At 47.8% G+C, this 20154-nt stretch overlaps 1 protein-coding gene across 1 annotated transcript; it reads left to right on the forward strand.

The window, feature by feature from the left end:
* Nucleotides 1-274: 274 nt before the first annotated feature.
* Nucleotides 275-11270, forward strand: LOC109751708 (wall-associated receptor kinase 2). Its single transcript, XM_020310599.4, has 5 exons — nt 275-436; nt 547-651; nt 7615-8653; nt 8758-8916; nt 10078-11270. Exons 3-5 carry the CDS (start codon nt 7651-7653, stop codon nt 11058-11060), a joined length of 2145 nt encoding a protein of 714 aa, XP_020166188.1. The 5' UTR covers nt 275-436; nt 547-651; nt 7615-7650; the 3' UTR covers nt 11061-11270.
* The last annotated feature ends 8884 nt before the right edge of the window (nt 11271-20154 follow it).

Raw genomic sequence — 20154 nt, forward strand, 5'->3', positions numbered from 1 at the left:
TTGCGCGGCCAATCAGTAGTACTACTACTCTCTCCCAACCGTAAAAACTGTCTCGTACTGTATTTTGGTACAGAGGTAGTAGCTACTCCTACTAGACTTGACCAACCATTCAAATTTGAAAACAAAACTCCTGTACAGTATCAGCCTGGCAGTGCCAAACATATGGAGAGAGCAAAATATTGCTACTCCTACTAGTAGTAGACAAAAAAAGAAAAAATAGTGTGCGTCCAGATCCATTCCAGCACTTATTACACCAACCACTCACTCCCTATTTCTCACTCTCACTCCACTGCTCCCCTGCTCTGCTCCGCTCCACTCCCCGGCAACTGCAAGCCCTGCTGCTCCACTCGCCGCCTCCTCCCCTGCCCAAAGCGCCGTCGCCTCCCGCACTCTTCCCGTCACCGCGGCTCCCGGATCCGGACCAGCACACCAGCAGGTACCCAACACAACCCTCGCCGTCTCTTCTCTCTCTCTCTCTCTCTCTCTCTCTCTCTCTCTCTCTCTCTCTCTCTCTCTGACTGAACCCAACACAACCCTCTTTCGCAGGTCGCAGGCAGCTAGGCGTCAGCGGCACCGGTCACCGACGGCAGAGGCAGGCAGCGTACGTCACCGGCGGACGGACGACCTTGTGCGCGCGCGTCAACGGACGCAGTACGTACTCATCCCCTTTTTTAACTTGTCCATTTCGATATCTCCTCTAGGATTCACTGTACGTACTATTTACTTGTTTTGTCCATTCCATCCCAACATTAGGGCCTACAAACGAAAACCAGAGTTCCAACACAACAGCTCTTCTGAATTACCTAGGAGTAGTATTTACTCTTGATTCATGTTGCTGCAGCCACACAAACCAGGTCATGGCGAGGTCAATAGCAGATTCCGATGTCCATGCACGTCTCACTTGAGGCAGAACCATTATTCCTTTACTGCAAATCTCTACTATTTTCTTTGATCTCCCTTCAGAGCTCTCCATTGCCTTTAATGGCAGGTCTCTCTCTCTCTCTCTCTATATATATATATATATATATATATATATATATATATATATATATATATATACACACACGTAGTTACTCATGGTAGCCGGACAAATTTTTCCTACTACCGGGTGTAGTTACTCCCACTTTTATTTCATACATTATACGTAGTATCTATCATATTGGAGAGTATGTACGCGTAGTATGTAGTATATAAGAATGTTTAGGTAGTATATATACTATTTTTTTGTAGTATATATCATATTTTGTTTATACTTTATTTCACGTACAAATATGTACGTATTTCACAAATATGATAAAACTATGAGCTCACTAGCAATTTTTTCATATAACTCACTTTGGAGTATCTTAGATATAGTATATGAACACACTAAAAATAATAAAGTAGAGTATATACTACCACATGGTAGTATATGAGAAATGAGTGTAGCTACATCCCGTAGTAGGATGCATTTTCCCTATATATATATAAACAAGGAAGGAAGAGATGTTGGGCCCTTCCTTGTGGGGTTCCTTCCATTTATTACAACAAATAACAAATGATTGGAGGACGATGCCAAGTGGACCCTCGAATTCAACGGCGGTAATATATGAGCAAGTCGGCTGTGATTTTTCGTTGCCTTTTTTCGGCGCAAAGTTCCTTCCAAGCTTGGACTCCACGGTCCTTCATATCTACACCGATCGTTTTGCTTCGGGGTTTGTGCAGGAAAGCAGCGTCATGAGCATGCAGCTGTTTGATAGAGTGTCATTTGTAGGCGTTGTCCTTTCCCGGAAACAATAATCAAAAGCATGATAGTCCCCTCGTGGCTCAGTCTCAGTGGGCGTTCAAAGCTGGTCAAGAATTCACAGGCTCACATGCCACAGCTTTGCACTATACTGTTCACACACACTCTCTCTTGTAAACTTTTAGTGATGAACATGCAGCACATGCAGGCCGAAATATGATAGGAGAGAAGAGAGAGGGAGAGATAGAAGAAAGAGAGGAGAATTAGGACTGTGAGAGAGAAGAGAGAGGAAATGTTTGAAGAACGCGGACTTGGGGAGACTGTACAAAATTCTCGGTGTGGGGTAGAAGGATTGTAAGAGATGGCGTAATTGAAGAGGGGAGAAAATAGAGCTCTATTGTCCGTGAACCAGATTCGAAATAAGCTTTCGCCCTCCTTTATAAATAAAGGCACAAACGGCCGAACGATACATGATGGTGAGGAAACCCTCATACAAGCAGGTCGGATTGAAAGAAAAAAGGCCGCGCCGCCAAACATGAAGAACAGGAGAGGCCACCCCTAACACACTACAACCAAGACAACTGAAGAGGGTCAGAGCCGCGCCGCCAAGAGAAACCACCGTGCCACGAGGATCCGGACACACCGAGCCATCTCTGGAGAGGGCTGACTCATCGTCGAGCCGGCCCCCTCGCTCCGGGCCGTGGAGCGCCGCTCCTGCCAAGAGACAGCAAGGACTGAGAACGGACACCACAAGGACACGTCTAAATGATAGACGGTCATCAACACCACCTCGCGCCAGAGGCAAAGATGCACTATGCCAGCGGGAAGGCAAACCTGACGCCATAAGCCATCTACAACCGAGAAGAACCGAGGGTCCACCAACGACGCCCTCAAGAGGGGGATGACACCGAGCGCCACTGTCGTCGAGTCCAAGAGATGGACTAGGATTTTCACCCCGGACCCCTGGCACCTTGAGGGGACCCATAACAACGCCCCCAAGAGGGAAGCGACACCCGTAGGTGCCGTCGTTGCCGGCGCCGGAGCGCAGAGCTTTCCGAGTCGTTGACACCCGAGTTGCGACACACGAAGAACCAGAACCGGCCACCTGCACCCGAGTCGCCCCTCCATGAGAGCCGGAGCTGGCCTTTGGCATAGCTAGTCCCGCCTTTGACCTGCTTCTGATGGGTGACATGTTTGGGGGCTGGGCTGGTGTGAGACGCTGCGCCAGAAAATTTGTGTAAGATGCAATATGTAACTAGGTAGAGGAGGTGAAACAAGGCATCAGCGATATCCTCCCTCCTTCGATGGTGTGTTAATTTGTTGATGCTACTTTCACATGGGTGGGACTGCCCCCCTTGAGTTGTGTGTTCTTAATTTGCTTAGCCGAAAGCATCCACTCCATACGTAGCAACCAGATTAGGTTATTAAAACCAAAAGCTCGCAGAAAAGCATGGCACTGATCGCAAAGTTGAGTGCACAACGAATCTGCATGACAAAGACGACGGATCTGCACGATCATTACCAATATCTCTTCTTTTGACCGCGCAACAGCAATATCTCGATAAACAAGAGATCACTTTATTGATCAAGAGATCAAGAGAGCACTATCTTTCTGCCAATTTGATTTTCGTTTGCCAGTTGTGCCTGGATGTAATCCTAATGGGCTGATGGCTTTGTTAATTCAAAGCTAGGCTCATTTTGAGACCCCATTCTAAAAAGAGACCACTTTATTGATTCTCACATCACATGGCTCTCCGACACCAGTATTTTTTTCTTTCTGTTTCGATGTTTAACCTAGCTAACACCCTTGTTATACAAAGAAAGATCAACAGTGACACGCCAGGATGCACGTTTATCACTGGAGAAACGGGAGTTGCAACTAATCCCCACGCACTTCCGTTATTCCTTTTTTATATATTTTTTGACAGATTTTGTATTTGGTAGAAATGCACAGAGCACTCTACTAGATTGATCGCCGAGTGCTCCATTTTTTTAAACTGATTTTGTGGCTGCTTGAGGCTATATTTTGCGACAACGTTTACTTGGTTGTCACACTGTGTTCCTAATAAGACTTTACAAAATATTTATTAACTCTCCCAATATCCACCATGTTTTTTTTTCACATTTCATTTTTGAATTTGTGCCACTCCATCATGTTTCTTCTCTTTCTAGTATTTGCTGACAGTGACTCATAGAGGCAACTCTGTACAATATTAATATGGATGAACATATTTTTATTTGCGTAAGCGGAAGAGGAATGCATTAGTTTTTTTATTTATACAGGAAAACAATTTATGGGTGCCCTTTTGTTATCTTGTAGGTAATGTGTCTCATGAGTTCAGTTAAATGGTTGTCTTCTTGATTGAACTCACAACTCACAATATGCGTGAGAATGAATCGGTTGACCATCTCCTTTTCAAATGTCGTTTCACCATTCGCCTATGGGGCTTGGTCAAGGCGTGGCTGCAACTCATTCACATTGACACCTCTACTTGGCCCCTGAGGCATTCCACCTTAGAATGGTGGCTTGGGTTGACTGATGCTTCCGTCCCCAACCGGAAGGCCATGGCCTCCTCACCATGCTCACTACATGGACGATCTGGAACGAGCGAAACGCTCGTGTATTCCGCAACATGGCAGCTCCGCCTACGGTTCTTCTCGACAACATCAAAAGGGAGGCATCATTTTGGGTCGCCGCCGGAGCTAAGAAGCTAGGGTCCATCATGCCGGGAGAGTGATTCTTCCGTGTATTGTTAAGGGGTGTTTGTAACACAAACTCTATTCTCTCTTAATTAATATACGTTTTCAAAAAAATATATACCTGCCAATGACAGCGGTGATGGATGGACGGAGGATAGGAAAGGGAGGCATTGACAGCCAGGTATAGCCGGACCATGGCTTTTCTATCTTTGATGAACATGTTCATCGAGAATCCGTAACCACGGGTAGATTAAGAGCATCTAGGAGCACAAGGCAGAGTATGGTATCAATATGAACGGCCTCCAACTCAGAATTATATTAGTTCATTGGACCCTCATATCTGGCGAACGTTCCTCAGGAACGGGTGGCATTTCGAACGATTTTCATGGCATTTTTAGTTGTATGTGGGGTGGCAGTTTCTGCAGAGCGACATGGCATTTTTTGGGATGAAGTCTCAAAACTGACATATTCCCACAAAATGTCATGTCGCTCTGAAGAAACTGATATCCCACACAACTAAAAATGCAATCAAATTTGTTCGAAATGCCATGTGTTCCTAGCGAATGTTCGTAAGGTAACATTGCCGTAGTTCATTTTAATTGGATGCACGTGATTTTCAAGGTATTGTGTAGGGTGGAAAAATCGAGGACGCTTGATTGTGGTTTCGTTCATGAGTGATACTCTACACGGTGGAGGAACGAGGTTGTAGGTTGAGATAAATGTGGCTCTGGCTGTCTAGTATCCAGACCAAGGTTTTTTTCTTTCTTGATTCCGGGTTTTTCCGGGGATGGGCGGGAAGATCCTGTTTCCGATAAATCTCATAAATTTCAGCTTTTTTGTTTGTTTGAAAGTATTCAAACAACTTTGCAATTATCTTTTTTTACATCAAAATATATAATACTTAGAGCATCTACAACCGGACACCCCATATCCGTCCCAAACGTCTGCGATGGCTGCCCGGTCAGTGTCCGAAAAAAAAGCCAGCCAACCGGGCTCCCCATACCCGGCCCAAACGTCCGGACGGACTGGCACTCCCCATATCCAGCCCATATGTGTGGTGGATATGGCCATGCCCGGACGCATCCGCCACGTCGGATCAGCACACTCTGGCCCACCCGACCCCACATAAATTATACCCTATCCGCACTCCGGACGAAACCTTTGCCGCAACCCACTCCAGTCCACTCCCTTCCCACACTACCAAGCTCCTCTCCGGCGAGCTTCGGCATCTCCTCCATGGCGGCCAAGATCTGACCCCGAGATGTTCGACTCTGAGGACTGGGAGCTCGTCCCTTGCATCCTGGAGGAGCAGATGGCCGTCCGCGCTGCTCTTCGACGCTCCCGAGAGGAGTGCGCCCTCCCCAAACCTTCCGCGAGCCGTCGGGCACCCGTCGCCCAAATGGCGCTCGGATCTGGGGCCGGTGGATCTCGACACGGGACCAAGGCCACGCCGGAAGTGGTGACCACGCATAGCACCGTCCTGATGTGCCGCCAAAGCCATTTAGGTGGCACCTCGTCCCCGCGGCGTCGGATAGCTCCAGCAGTGAGCAAATCCACCTCGATCTGTTCTGCTTCTTCGACCGCTCCCGCCACATGGAAGACGGAAATGGCAAAAGCAAGGGCAAGGGTGGCCGTAGATGAAGTTCTCCCATTGTCGCACTGTTTGTAGTTAGTAGAGCGTGTCAATTTTTGGTAGTCCGATGACATGTGTTTAGCTACGTACGTATGTTGCATGAGAATAATATGGATTTGTGGATTCGGTTTGATGTATCCAATTGTGGAGGACAAATTTTGTGTCTTGTCAGGTCACTATCCGCGGACGCTCCCGGGCGCGTCTGCAGGCATTTGGGGAACGGAATTGGTACTTCCAGTTGTAGATGCACTTAATATGATGAACATACATATGATCGGCAGTTCAACTGGGAGGCTCCGTGGGGGTGCGGGTTCGAACCCCTGTTGTAGCAAATTTTTCTACGCGCTGTTTTAAGCTTAAAAACTAGAAAAAAATATCGTATGGGATTTGAAATTCAACTCCCCTGATGATGTATTGTGCACGGTGCAGTTGGGTCATTCACATGTGTGGCCATATGCCGGATGCCCTACATGTCACATGTACACTAAGAAGGTGCACTATAACATCTTTTATTCGCAGCTAGAATGCTATTTATATCCCACTGATTAAAAATAGTACTACATTAGCCTGGTCTACATAATCACACCTCAAGGCAAGTTTGCTTATGTAGTAAGTAGTTAATGGGGAGAGAGGTGTTTGTGATAACATAATATGTGTAACGTAACATAATGCATCCCAAGGCAAAATGTGTCTACAACCTAATAAATGAAAGAATCCATGACACTTTGCACTATGAAGATAGTAAGATTAACAAGTGGCATATACATGACACTAGTCTGAGTTACTCCCCACCATGACTAGCCTTAAAGAAAAAAGGGCAGGCCAGGCTGCGTATCAGGCCTTTTCCAATGCAAAAGTGTTTGCATAGGGTGCTAGGTGCATTAAAACCTTTAACAACTAAAGTCCCCAATGCATAGGTGCTTACTTTGTTGTTGCTAAACTTCCTTCATTTAATTGTTTAGCAGCTAAACTCTTTCTTGTATAGGGCAAACTTCTTTCATTTAAGTATTTTGCATAGGTTCGCGCGCTTGTCATTGATTCTTGCTGGGTCATCCAACTCGTCTCTCTCCTCTTAAACATCTTGCCACATTAGAATTATTTTTTTGCCTATGTGGCATTGCTCAGCACCTGTACACATAGAAGACTGGAAGGGCCTAATACTAAACAATCCATGTAGACCCCACCCCGCCTTCTTTCTAGCCTTATTTCTTCCGATCCTCCGCCCGGCTGTTCTTGTCTGTTCCCCCGCCCTGCCTCCAAGCTCCAGCTCTAGCTACACACCCGCAGTGAGAGTGAGAGTGAGACTGAGAGGAAGAAAGAGAGAGACCACCGCAGCCACCACCGGAGGAGGTATGGGATGGGTGAGATCTTTTACTTCTTTATGTTGTTTCTGTTCTATTTTGCGATGATTTTCTGATAAATTGGATGATATGTAAGTATGGAATGTCGATCATTAAGACTTGAGTACTTATATGCAATGTGGATGATTGTCTTCTGCTCCGTGTTTATCAACTTGAGTGCTAACCAAAGTTTTTTCACGACTCCGTTTGTTGTCCAGCTAATTTCCTGCCTAATAGCAAGAGAAAGAGCAAGCATGACAATCCAGTACTCCTCCTATGTGGTGACAGTGACACTGCTGCTCCTAGTCGTAGCAGCAGCCAGCAGCCGGCAAAAACTTAGCATGGCGGCGCCGACGACACTCCCGGGCTGCCCGGACAAGTGCGGCAACGTGAGCATCCCATACCCCTTCGGCACCCAGGATGGCTGCTTCCTCCCAGGCTTCCAAATCATCTGCAACCACACCTTCCATCCACCCCGCGCCTTCTTTCCTGCTGAGTATTTTCGGTCAGGCCCTGACATGGTGTACAGCAAGCCGCTGATCAGGACCGAACACGTCTACTACAACAACACACAGAACGGTGATGACATGCCTAGAGGAATTTCATCATTCTCCCCAGTGGAGCTCATGGGCGTGTCGGTCGCAGAGGGAAAACTTCAGGTACGTGCCCCGTTTTGCTACAAATGCAAATTGAACGAGACGCACCACTCGTATCGGAATACTGTTCTAATATACTTCCCGGACCGGTCGCCGTTTTTCCTGTCGGAGCAAAGCACCGTGTTGATGGGCATCGGGAAGTACCCCATCACGGCAGAGCAGAGATCCGGGCCGTCTTGCCAGGCATACGTCCAGTCCTTGGACCAATTTGTCAACGGGACGTGCTCGGGGCAGGGCTGCTGCCAGGCCACCATGCTGCCGCAAACCCACTATGATACAGTGACCATGGAGAGCCACGACCATAACGACTGCACCTACGCCATGCTTGTGGACAAGTCCTGGTACAGCTTCACATCGCTGGACCTCGACGGTGATGTTTTCCTGCGGAGGAACAACGCCAGCGGGGTGCCTGTCGCGGTAGACTTTGTGATCACCAACCATTCCTGTCCACGGCATGGGCAGCAGGTGCCCGAGGGGTACGCGTGCACCGGCGACAACACCATTTGCGTCCAACTACCCTTGGACGACGACAATGAAGGGTACTTGTGTAGGTGCTCGCAAGGATACCAAGGCAACCCATACATACAAAATGGCTGCCAAGGTACGTATACCTATCTCCTCTTTTCTTCAGCCGTACGTACATATATACGTGTATGCATCAACTGAACGTATGTGCACGCATATGTCTCGTCATTTTGTCTCTAGACATTAATGAATGTGAGAAGCCGGATTTGTATCCATGCCACGGAACATGCAATAACAGGGAAGGAGAATACGAATGTGCCTGCCCTGCTGGAACAAAGGGTAATGCCAAAGAGGAGCAATGCACGGAAATGTTTCCTCTGCCAGCAAAGGAGGCCGTAGGTAAGTTATATATGCACCACTCCATGATCCACACTCCTTTTATATCATCAGCAATTAAACACATTATATGTATGCTCTAGTTTGGGGCGCGTGTTAGCATATAATCTTGTAAGTCAGGTTAGTTTATGCTGCATGGTAGTACGTACACAACTTGGAAAGCGATGAAATTGAGTCCGGCTAGTTGTCTAGGCCGTGTACGTGTACCTAGCGTGTCCAAGTCATGGTAAGATTTTAGTAGTTAAAGTGTACTTTGTTTAGTTTCTGTCCCGGTACTGATTGGAGTCCAGTCCTTGTAGGCTTTTAGGCTTTGTGTTAGGTCGGTGGCTGCTTATGTATTACATATGTGCACAAGAGCTGCATGAGATTGTTTGGTGGTGAGAAAAGGAGAAAAAAAAGAGAACAAAAGGGATAAAGAGAAAAGGAGTAAAAAAAAAGGCAAGACAAGGGCGCTTTGGCAAAAGTTTTCGTGTGCGCGTGTGTTCGTTGATTTTGATGCGGTCGGTCATGACGGCGAAATCCCAACAACGCGGATCTTTGGAACATGAGACCAATGCACCCGAATTGGAAAACCAGTTTATAAAAATTTATAAGGAGTCAAAAATCTCTGAAACTTTGTTGTAAGAAACATGACCTAGCATAATACTAGTGTGAACAGTTTCACAAAGGAATGACTCCCGTGGTATTCTTGGCAAAGAAAGAATAAAATTGCAAGTCCAACAAGTATGAATAGTACTAGCTCCCTCTGTAAAAAAAAATTAGTGATCTAAACGCTCCTATATTTCTTTACGGAGGGAGTAACTTTTATATATTAAAGATTTTTATTTCTGTCCAGAATACCACAATAGACATTCCTACGCAAAACATTGCACGTGGATATTACCCTAACTCATGTTTGTTACAAAGGAGTTTCAGAAAATTTTGACTATTTTTTGAATTTTTTTTCCTATTCCATGCAATAGGCCCCGAGACCCATTGGCTATTTTCTCTCTAGTTTCCTTCTATCGTTCACAAAAAAAAAATTACTTCTCTTATATCATTAATCAATATGTTTGATCACAACATATGACTCTGGTTTGCACCTAAACATATCCAGCTCAATAGTTTATTCGATATCAATCGACATCCAGTTTATGAGATATATAATGCAGTTTCTTTATGTAGGTGCAATAGGTTGTCTTTTTGTCATGGCACTTGTGGTGTTCTTTCTCCTTCTTCGTAGACAAAAGAGGAAGATGAAACAACTTTATATGAAAAATGGAGGCCCTGCACTAGAAAAGGCAAACAATATAAAGATTTACAGAAGAGAGGAGCTCAAGCCAATTTTGAAAAGTACCAATTTTATTGGAAAAGGATGCTTTGGTGAAGTTTACAAGGGTTATCTTGATAACCGACTAGTTGCAGTAAAGAAGCCTGTTGAAGGCATTGTAGCACATAACGAGCAATTTGCAAATGAAGTCATTATTCAGTCTCAAGTCATCCACAAGAACATTGTTAGGCTCATAGGTTGTTGCCTAGAAGTTGATATCCCAATGTTAGTCTATGAGTTCCTCTCCAAAGGTAGCCTTGATGACATTCTTCACAGCAACAGCAAGGTGCCTCTTGATCTGAATGTACGTTTAAATATTGCTGCTGAATCAGCGGAAGGTCTAGCATACATGCATTCGAAAACCGGCAAAATAATTCTGCATGGTGATGTGAAACCAGCAAATATACTCTTGGATGATGATTATGCACCAAAAGTATCTGACTTTGGTATATCAAGGATGATTGCAAGGGATAAGGAACACACTACATCTGTCATTGGTGATAGGACTTACATGGATCCAGTATATCTACAAACTGGACTACTGACAGAAAAGAGTGATGTCTACAGTTTTGGAGTACTACTCTTGGAACTTGTTAGCAGGAGGAAGGCCACTTTTTCCGACCATAACAGCTTAGTGAGGAATTTTGTTGATGCTCACAAAACAGAGAAGATACCAATTGAACTGTTTGACAAGGAATTTGTAGAACCGGGAGATTTGGAGCTTCTTGGTTGCCTTGCAAGGGTTGCCGTGGAATGCCTTAACCTTGATGTGGATGAAAGACCAGCAATGACAGATGTAGCAGAGCGCCTTCTCATGTTGAAGAGATCACGTAAGTAGTTATAGACATGACTGTATGTTTGCTGCGAGACGATTGACTTCCTTGCATGCTTGTCCCTCTGTTTTTGGGGATGTTTTTGCTGGTTCCCCCCAGCCGTACCTTTGTTAAGTTGGTAATCTCAGCAGCTGTATCCTTGCTCTCTGTTTGCACTCAGGCCTGTTTTAGGGCTTTATTATAAAGTTGCACCATTGTGGCTTTCGTTCCAAAAATGTTTTCTACAATATGTTGTTATACATTTTAGTATGAAGAATATGTATGTTGAACTTGTCCCACCAAATCCTGGGTGTAGAGGGAGGCGGCCACAAGTGCACTTTGGCATGTTTTGGAAGGGTAGCAGCAAAGGGGGCAGTTTGTATCTCTCTCTCTCTCTCTCTCTCTGATTATTCCTCTGTTTTCTTCCAAAACAGAAACAGAGGGAAGAAAGAAAAACAGAGTAAGCAAGAAAATGGGTCTGATCCCAAACTGACATTTCCTTTGAGCAACGGTGGGATGTGTTTGTACAAGTTTGCTGCTGGTGTGGAATAGTTGCAGTAGACTAGTTTAATCGCTGCGCGTGGAAAGACTTGACTTGCTGTCGGAGAGGGATCCCTTCCTTGATGAACAATCAGTGTTTGGCTCCGTCCGTTGATGATCGACTTTGGTACTGAGACATGGCTAATCATCATCACTCCCCTCTTATATACTCCCTCCGTTCCAAAATAGATAACCCAACTTTGTACTAAAGTTAGTACAAAGTTAGGTTATCTATTTTGGAACGGAGGGAGTAAGATAGATGCCCAAAAGCCATATGGAAACACGATAATACTGTAGCCTATAGCAGATTCAGTTTTCTCATGGATGCATGAAGGGGTTCTGTCTTCATTCTGATTGAATTTCTTTTATTCTCCACACATAATGCACCGAAATATGGATGTAGATGCATTGGGTTGTTTGGATTACAGCATATTTATCATCTCAACTTACATCTGAAACAGCAAACTACTACTTTTCATTTGGATAGAGTAGATCACACGAAACACCAGCACGCATACTACTTTGCAATACATACCACTGTAGGTTCTGTCAAACATGCTGTCACGTTATGGTACGTGGTATATGGCGCATCTACAGTTGAGCCGCACCTGGAGGTAGTTAGGATAGATAGAGATGAGTTGTTTCTTTCTCTCCAAGTTCTATCTTCTCCCTTAATATCTCCTGTAATCTAAACCACATTGTATGCGCTGTATGGGAGGTGCGTCCCACTATATTAACACGTACCCGTCGGCCTCAACAGGCAAGACGTTTCCAGCTATCGCACATGGTAGTCAGAGCTATCCTTTTCCCATCTAAGCTCCCTGCAAACTCCATCTAGCCCTAGCCATGTCTTCCTCCTCTGGCGCATCCCAAACCAGCCTCAATGGCCAGTTACCGAGAAGCTAACCCGCACAAACTATGTGCTATGGCGCACGCAAGTCATCCCCCAGCTGCGTGGCGCCGGTCTCTACGGCTACGTCGACGGCACCCAGCCGGAGCCAGCGAAACTCCCCGTCACCACCAAGGACGGCAAGGAGGTCTCATCGCCCAACCCTCTCCACCCAATCTGGGTCCGGGAGGATCAGCAGGTCCTTGGATATCTGCTGAATAACCTGACGCGTGAGGTGCTGCTCACGGTGACCACGGTCACCACCGCGGGCGCGCTCTGGACGACGCTCGCTGGGATGTTCTCGTCCCAGTCTGCCAGCCGCATCAACAACATCCGAACATCCCTCATCAACGCGCAGAAGGGGAACCTCTCCGTCGCCTCCTACTTCGCCGCCATGCGTGGCTACGCCGATGAGCTAGCTGCCGCAGGCAAGGCGATCCCCGACGACGAACTCGCCTCCTACATCATCCACGGGCTCGACGCCGACTATCAGCCTCTGGTCTCCGCCCTCGACGCTCGCGTGGCAGGGGTAACCCTTGATGAACTCTTTGCCATGTTATCCAATTTCGATCAGCGCATGGCTCAATTCCAGGGGGGCGGCGGCGGCTTCTTCAAATCATCCGCGAACGCGGCCACTCGCGGGCGGGGTGGCGGCTCTCGGTCGCGTGGCCCCTCTCGCAACAAGGGCAGGTCCAGCGGCGTTGGCAACCGTGGCGCTACGCCACCCCGATCTGGTGGCCGAGGTCGTCGCAGACGCGGCGCTGGTGGCGGCGGCAGGAACCGCCCGGACACCCCTCGGTGCCAGATCTGCGGCAAGGTCGGGCACACAGCAAAGGATTGCTGGAACAGGTATGAGGAGGACGACTACGACTCTCAAGATGAAGAAAAAGTCGCTGCGGCGGCCGAGGGCTCATATGGCGTCGACACGAACTGGTACGTCGACAGTGCTGCTACCAACCACATCACCAACGAGCTCGAAAAAGGAACCATGAAGGAGAAGTATCATGGCAAGGATCAAATCCACACTGCCAGTGGAGAAGGTATGAGTATAAGTCACTTTGATCACTCAATATTTCGTACCCCTCATCGCAATATCCATCTTAGATTTTTTTTTGCATGTTCCTAGTGCCAACAAGAGTCTTCTTTCTGTCCATAGAATTGCCCTTGATAACCATGTATTTCTCGAATTTCATCCTTACTTCTTTTTGATCAAGGATCAGGCAACGAGGACAATTCTCTATCGAGGTAGATGCGTTGGCGGCCTCTATCCGTTGATTACGGAGTTTAGAAGACCAAATAAATATGCTTTTGGTGCTATCAAGCTTTCGTCCACACGTTGGCATGATCGTTTAGGACATGTATCTTTTTCTTTAGTTAAAAAATTGCTTAGGAAAAGTAATCTCCCGTTTGTTGGTGAGCGTCATAATGAGACAATTTGTGATTCATGTCAGAAAGCTGAAAGTCATCAGTTGCCTTACCCAATTTCCAGCAGTGTTTCTACCAAACCGTTACAATTGATTTTTTTCTGATGTTTGGGGCCCTGCCCCTACTTCTGTTGGCAGACACACCTATTATGTTAGCTTCATCGATGACTTTAGCAAATTTTCTTGGATCTATCTTTTAAAGAAACGATCCGATGTGTTTCAAGTGTTCAAAAACTTTCAAGCGCTTGTTGAGCGAAAATTTGACAGCAAAATCATCGCTGTCCAGTCAGACTGGGGAGGGGAGTACGAAAAGTTGAACTCCTTCTTCCAAACACTTGGTGTCTCACATCAAGTGTCATGTCCTCATGCTCACCAGCAAATCGGGTCAGCTGAACGTAAGCATCGACACATCATCGAGGTTGGCCTTGCTCTTCTAGCAGGCGCCTCCATGCCACTAAAATTCTGGGATGAAGCGTTTTTAACCGCAGTCCATATCATCAACATGCTTCCTAGTCGTGTTATTGATAATGAAACTCCGGTAGAAAGACTTCTCCACACCAAACTAGACTATAAGTCCCTTCGTGTATTTGGGTGTGCATGTTGGCCCAACCTTTCGTCCCTACAACAACCGAAAGCTCATGTTTCGATCAAAACAATGCGTATTCCTTGGCTACAGTGCCCAGCACAAAGGGGTCAAGTGCTTAGATGTCTCCACCGGGCGAGTATAGATCTCCCGTGATGTCGTTTTTCATGAAACCAAGTTTCCATTCGCTGATCTCCACCCCAATGCTGGTGCACTACTTCGAGAAGAAATTCTTCTCCTACCTCCTCATCTCACTAGTTTTGATAAAGGGGGACCAAATATTGATGATCATTCGTTGACTAACTCACCTAATGGCATGCATGAGGTTTGTGTTGATGAAACAGGAAAAAATTGTGAAGAAAACAACCAAAACGGTGCAAAATTTGGGCCATATTTCATGTATCCCGTGGCAGGAGACAATGCGCCAGGGGACAGATCCTCCTCGGGATCAGCAGCGCCGCAGGAGACCAGATCCCCCTCGGGATCAGGAGGTGCAAGGGCGACAGGTGCAGGCGTGTGCACCGCCCCGCTAGATTCACGCGCCTCCACGACCGACACGCGGGCCACGCCTGACATGCGGGTCCCCCCCCAGGCGGCACGCGGTACGGCGCCCGCCCCGTCACGTACCAGCGGCGCGAATCCGCGCGAGCCAGCGCGGACGCGGACCCCGGAGCCGGTCCCACCGGTGTTGATCGACCGACCGGCGCGCGGACCCGAGCCATAGCGCCATCATCGCGCAATGATGAGCGGTCTCCCGCTTCGGGATCTTCTGCGCCAACTCTGGACGAGGCGCTTCAGGCAGCGGCCACAGAAGCTCCGGCCAACCCTGCGCCGACTAGAACTGCTGTTGGGTCCGCGGCAAGATCTCCCTCAGGATCTATTGCTGATCCACCTATGCAGCCCGCTGGATCCTCTGTGGCTGCGGATTCTGCTGCTCCCCCATCACGACGAACACGGCTCCAACAAGGGTTAATTCAGCCTTTAAATTATAAACATGTAACCAAATATGGTTTGGTTTGTTCCACAGGAGAACCAGATGAGCCAACAACCCTTGATGCAGCACTTTGCGATGATAAGTGGAAGAAGGCAATGAATGAAGAATACATGTCATTAAAGAAAAATAAGACTTGGCACTTGGTTCCTACACAGCAAGGTAAAAACTTGATTGATTGCATGTGGGTTTTTAGGATTAAGAGGAGATCTGATGGAACCATTGATTGCTATAAGGCTAGGCTAGTTGCAAAAGGCTTCAAACAGCGATATGGCATAGACTATGAGGATACGTTTAGTCCTGTGGTAAAAGCAGCCACTATTCGTCTTGTTTTGTCCATTGCTGTTTCCAGGGGATGGAGTCTCAGGCAGCTTGACGTACAGAACGTGTTTCTTCATGGTGTTCTGGAAGAGGAAGTGTATATGAAACAACCTCCTGGGTTTGAAAGTAAGAAAACTCCCTCCTATGTGTGCAAACTTGATAAAGCTTTATATGTATTAAAGCAAGCTCCAAGGGCGTGGTACTCACGTCTCTGTCACAAGATGCAAACACTTGGATTTGTTCCCTCTAAGTCAGACACATCATTGTTCATTTATAACAGATCAAATACATGCATATTTGTTCTCATCTATGTTGATGATATAATTGTAACCAGTTCATCTGATGAAGCAATTAGAGGACTGTTGAAAGACTTGAGTACAGATTTTGCGTTAAAGGATCTTGGAGACTTGCACTATTTTCTTGGGATTGAGGTAAAGAAGCATTCGAATGGACTTCACCTTTCTCAAGCTAAGTATGCAACTGATCTGGTTAAAAAGGCAGGACTACAAGGTTGTAAACCCTCTCTCACTCCATTATCCAGCTCAGAAAAGTTGTCACTTATGGAAGGTAAACCTTTGAGTCAGGAAGATAGCACAAAGTATAGAAGTCTAGTAGGAGCTCCTCAGTACCTAACTCTTACCAGGCCTGATCTCTCATTTGCTGTCAACAAAGTTTGCCAATTTTTGCATGCACCTACCACTGTTCACTTGACAGCTGCCAAACGTATCATTAGATATGTTAAACATACTCGGAGTATAGGTCTGAATTTCAGCAAGTCATCCTCTACTCTTGTCAGTGCCTTCTCCGACTCTGATTGGGCAGGCTGCCTGGATGACAGGCGCTCCACAGGAGGTTTTGCAGTATTTTTTGGACCTAACCTGATATCATGGTGTGCACGCAAGCAGGCTACTGTCTGTAGGTCAAGCACTGAGGCAGAGTACAAGGCATTAGCAAATGCCACAGCTGAAATCATATGGGTTCAGTCTATGTTGAAAGAGCTTGGTGTGAAGAGCAAACAAGCTCCATGCTTGTGGTGTGACAACCTTGATGCTACTTATCTTTCTGCTAATCCTGTATTCCATGCTAGAACAAAGCATATAGAGATAGATTTTCATTTTGTTAGAGAGAGAGTTGCTCAAAGACAACTTGACATTCGGTTTGTTCATTCCAAAGATCAAATTGCAGATGGATTCACAAAGCCCCTGCCCACAAAGAGTTTTGAAGACTTCAAGCATAATCTCAACTTGATGAAGTTGTGATTAAGGGAGGGTGTCAAACATGCTGTCACGTTATGGTACGTGGTATATGGCGCATCTACAGTTGAGCCGCACCTGGAGGTAGTTAGGATAGATAGAGATGAGTTGTTTCTTTCTCTCCAAGTTCTATCTTCTCCCTGAATATCTCCTGTAATCTAAACCACATTGTATGCGCTGTATGGGAGGTGCGCCCCACTATATTAACACGTACCCGTCGGCCTCAACAGGCAAGACGTTTCCAGCTATCGCACAGGTTCAACTAGAATTCAGCAATGTGCACGTAAGTACCTTGCCCATTCTAGCACTTGCCTTGTCTTGAGCATCCTGGCTTGGCAGCGGTTCACTACTCTGGCCTGCTTCGTCACCGACTTGATATGTTGGTGTCGGAGATGATATTGATATGGCTTCACATAGTCACGCAGCTTCTACTCGCCCCGTCATGAGCTCGTAGAGCAGCACCCCAGAGCTCCATATGTCTGCCTCTCTTGGTCACATACCAAATGCCTACCGTTAAGTTCGTATTGTTGATCAAACCCAGTCTATAGGGCAGTACACAGCTGCCGTTGCTTGGAAAAGAGCTAAATACTATGGTAGGCTTTCTCGGGTCCAAAAGGCTGATGTGGAGAAGGAGTATTAGGCTTTAGCTAGTAAAAAGACTGAGGTGGAGAAGTAGTGTTGGGCTTTAGCTAGTAAAGATGCTAAACATACTAGGATGCCTCACTGTACTCACATTAATCTATGTGAAGGATGCCACTCCACTCCAAGCAACAACAACGTGTTCCTGAACTTATTAGCTGCTGAACAACACCATATTGTGCAATGCATTCGATCCGTAGCTGGATTTCGTGCTCCCTACTGGAAGGGAAAAACATACTAGTATTTGTGCCCAGAGAGAGACCAGAGTAAATCACAGGACAACACCAGTGAGTGATGGAGCCAGGGATATTAGTTGAGATTTGAGAGCGAGGGGATTGATCCTTGCAAAAACGGACGGACGGGGTTATCGATGCAGTTTGCGCTTGCGGGACGGAGGTGTTTTGCAGAGAGCACAGGACGAAGGCTTGACAATGTCGTGCGCATGTGCTCCATCCATCCATTGGCAAAGGAAGCCACGTGCAGAGGAAGAGAAGAGAGGACGAGCCACCAACGACTTGGGTTTGATAGGATGGGATGTGCGGATGGCATGGTACGCGGATCTCATTTCCTTTTCCCCTGGGACCTCATTTTTTCTTGGCGTTGGAACTGATATATCTCCGTGGCATTTGTTTTTCGTTGCAAAGAAAGCCTTGGCTCAATGGTTGGGTAATGCGGGTATGCAGCCTAACGACCCGAGTTCAATTCCCATAATTAACTGGTGATGCACATGGGTTTTTGCTCGTTTATTGAGGATCAAGATTGGTGTGTGGTGAAACCACACATCAAGAAATATCTTACTACTCATTTAAAATATTCTGAGGAGGCCGATGGGGGCGATGCCCGTCACCTTCGGATGTGATCTGTGAGGCTTTTAATCGCGGATATTCGGAGGAGGAAGTGGCTACGATTGTAGATGACGTCGTGTCGCTCGACGATCCGGCTCGGCAAGGATTGCACCCTGAGGACAAGGTGGAGTTGGTTCGCCGGATTGTTCACTGGAGGACGGCGGCCTCCGCGATCCGGCCATGGAAAGGTCCTATACCCAAGGTATGTGTCAAGCCAATTACTTTGTCAGATTTCATTTTGCCGGATTCTTGGACTCGAGTAACTAGAAAGAAGAAGAGGAAGGTTCGGCCGGCGGCGGCGCCGGCGACCAGCACGACGGCTGAGATCCGGGCGGCCAGGGCATCTCGTTTGAATCACCTTTTGGGCCAAGCTGGGCATGAGGCCGAGCGGGCCGACTTGGGATCATGCATGACTGGGTATGTGGCCGAGCATGCGAGTCGTGAGGCGCTGATCGACGTATCTCGGCGGATCGGACCGGAAGTAGCTGGGTATGAGGCCCAGCCAAAAGCGGTTTCATATACGGGCAATCACGTAGCCGCATCCACGGTTTCGCCCTGTCGTCGTGATCGTAGTCCTGTGCCGCCGCCGCCTAGGGTTTGTCCACGCAGCGCCGTCCGCGGGTTCCCTACGTGTGGACCTGGTCCCGCCGCTCGTATCCCTACTCTCGCAGCCATGGCTGGGCGTGGAGGTGGTCCGCCGGGACTGAGGCCTCCGGTGCCCATGCCGGCCGCTGTGGGTCGCGGCGGTGGTGTGCAGGGGCCTAGGCCGTCGGCGTCTGGGCCGGCTGTGGTGGCGCCCGTGCCAGCCGCTGCGGGTCGTGGCGTGGGAGCGCAGGGGCCGAGGCCTCCGGCGCCCAGGATAGCCGTGCTGGCGTCCCGGAAGCAGCAGTCGCTGGCGCGTGCACAGCAGCCTCGGGCTGCGCTGCCGCCTCACTTCGTCGCGCGGCCGCCGCAGAAACGGGCCGGGCCAGTGCAGACGATGCACGCACCGCCGCCTCAGAATTCGGGGTTGCTGGCTGCGTCTCGAACTGGGCCACCTGTAACACCCTGGGAATCATGCTACAGTAACTCCCTGTGATTAAGCTAATCATGTTGCTAAACAGGGCTTGATCACATTTGAATCACCTTCCTTTCTAACTCCTAGTTCAAACTTCAAATATAATTAAAGTGAAAAATAAAAGTTTTCAAAAACTCAAACAAAAATGTTCAGTGGGTGCCAAATATTACACTGGTAATTATGGTGGAGAGAACACATTTTTATAAAATGCCTAAATGCTTTAAATGAAATAAAACAGAAAAGGGAATAAGCAAATAAAAAGAAAACAGAAACAATCAGAGAAAAAGAAAAAAAGGAGCAGGCCTCCCCCCCACTGACCCCCCCGGCCCAAACCCCGAACCCCCCCCCCCCGGCCCAAGCTGGGCCGCCACCCGCACCCCCGCGCCCCCGGCCCAGCCCACCTCCTCCCTCGCCCCTTCCCTGTTCCCCCGACCGGGTCGGAACAGGGGCGCGCTGCCGCCGCACCCCCTCGCCGGCGGTGAACCCCGCGAGAGGATAAGGGCGCCAGCGGCCCCCGCTCCCTCGGGCCTCTCTCCACTCACCCCGCTCACTCCCTCGGCCTCTGCGCCTCTCCCCCG

This window comes from Aegilops tauschii, chromosome 2 (assembly GCF_002575655.3).
Source record: "Aegilops tauschii subsp. strangulata cultivar AL8/78 chromosome 2, Aet v6.0, whole genome shotgun sequence".
In the NCBI taxonomy this organism is placed as follows: Eukaryota; Viridiplantae; Streptophyta; class Magnoliopsida; order Poales; family Poaceae; genus Aegilops; species Aegilops tauschii.

What these genes read in the sequence shown, in the direction of transcription:
- LOC109751708 (XM_020310599.4), top strand. Translation starts at nt 7,651, where the DNA reads ATGACAATCCAGTACTCCTCCTATGTGGTGACAGTGACACTGCTGCTC. An exon ending in CATACAAAATGGCTGCCAAG is followed by an intron (nt 8,654 to 8,757) that starts GTACGTATACCT and finishes TTTTGTCTCTAG; the next exon opens with ACATTAATGAATGTGAGAAG. An exon ending in GCCAGCAAAGGAGGCCGTAG is followed by an intron (nt 8,917 to 10,077) that starts GTAAGTTATATA and finishes TTCTTTATGTAG; the next exon opens with GTGCAATAGGTTGTCTTTTT.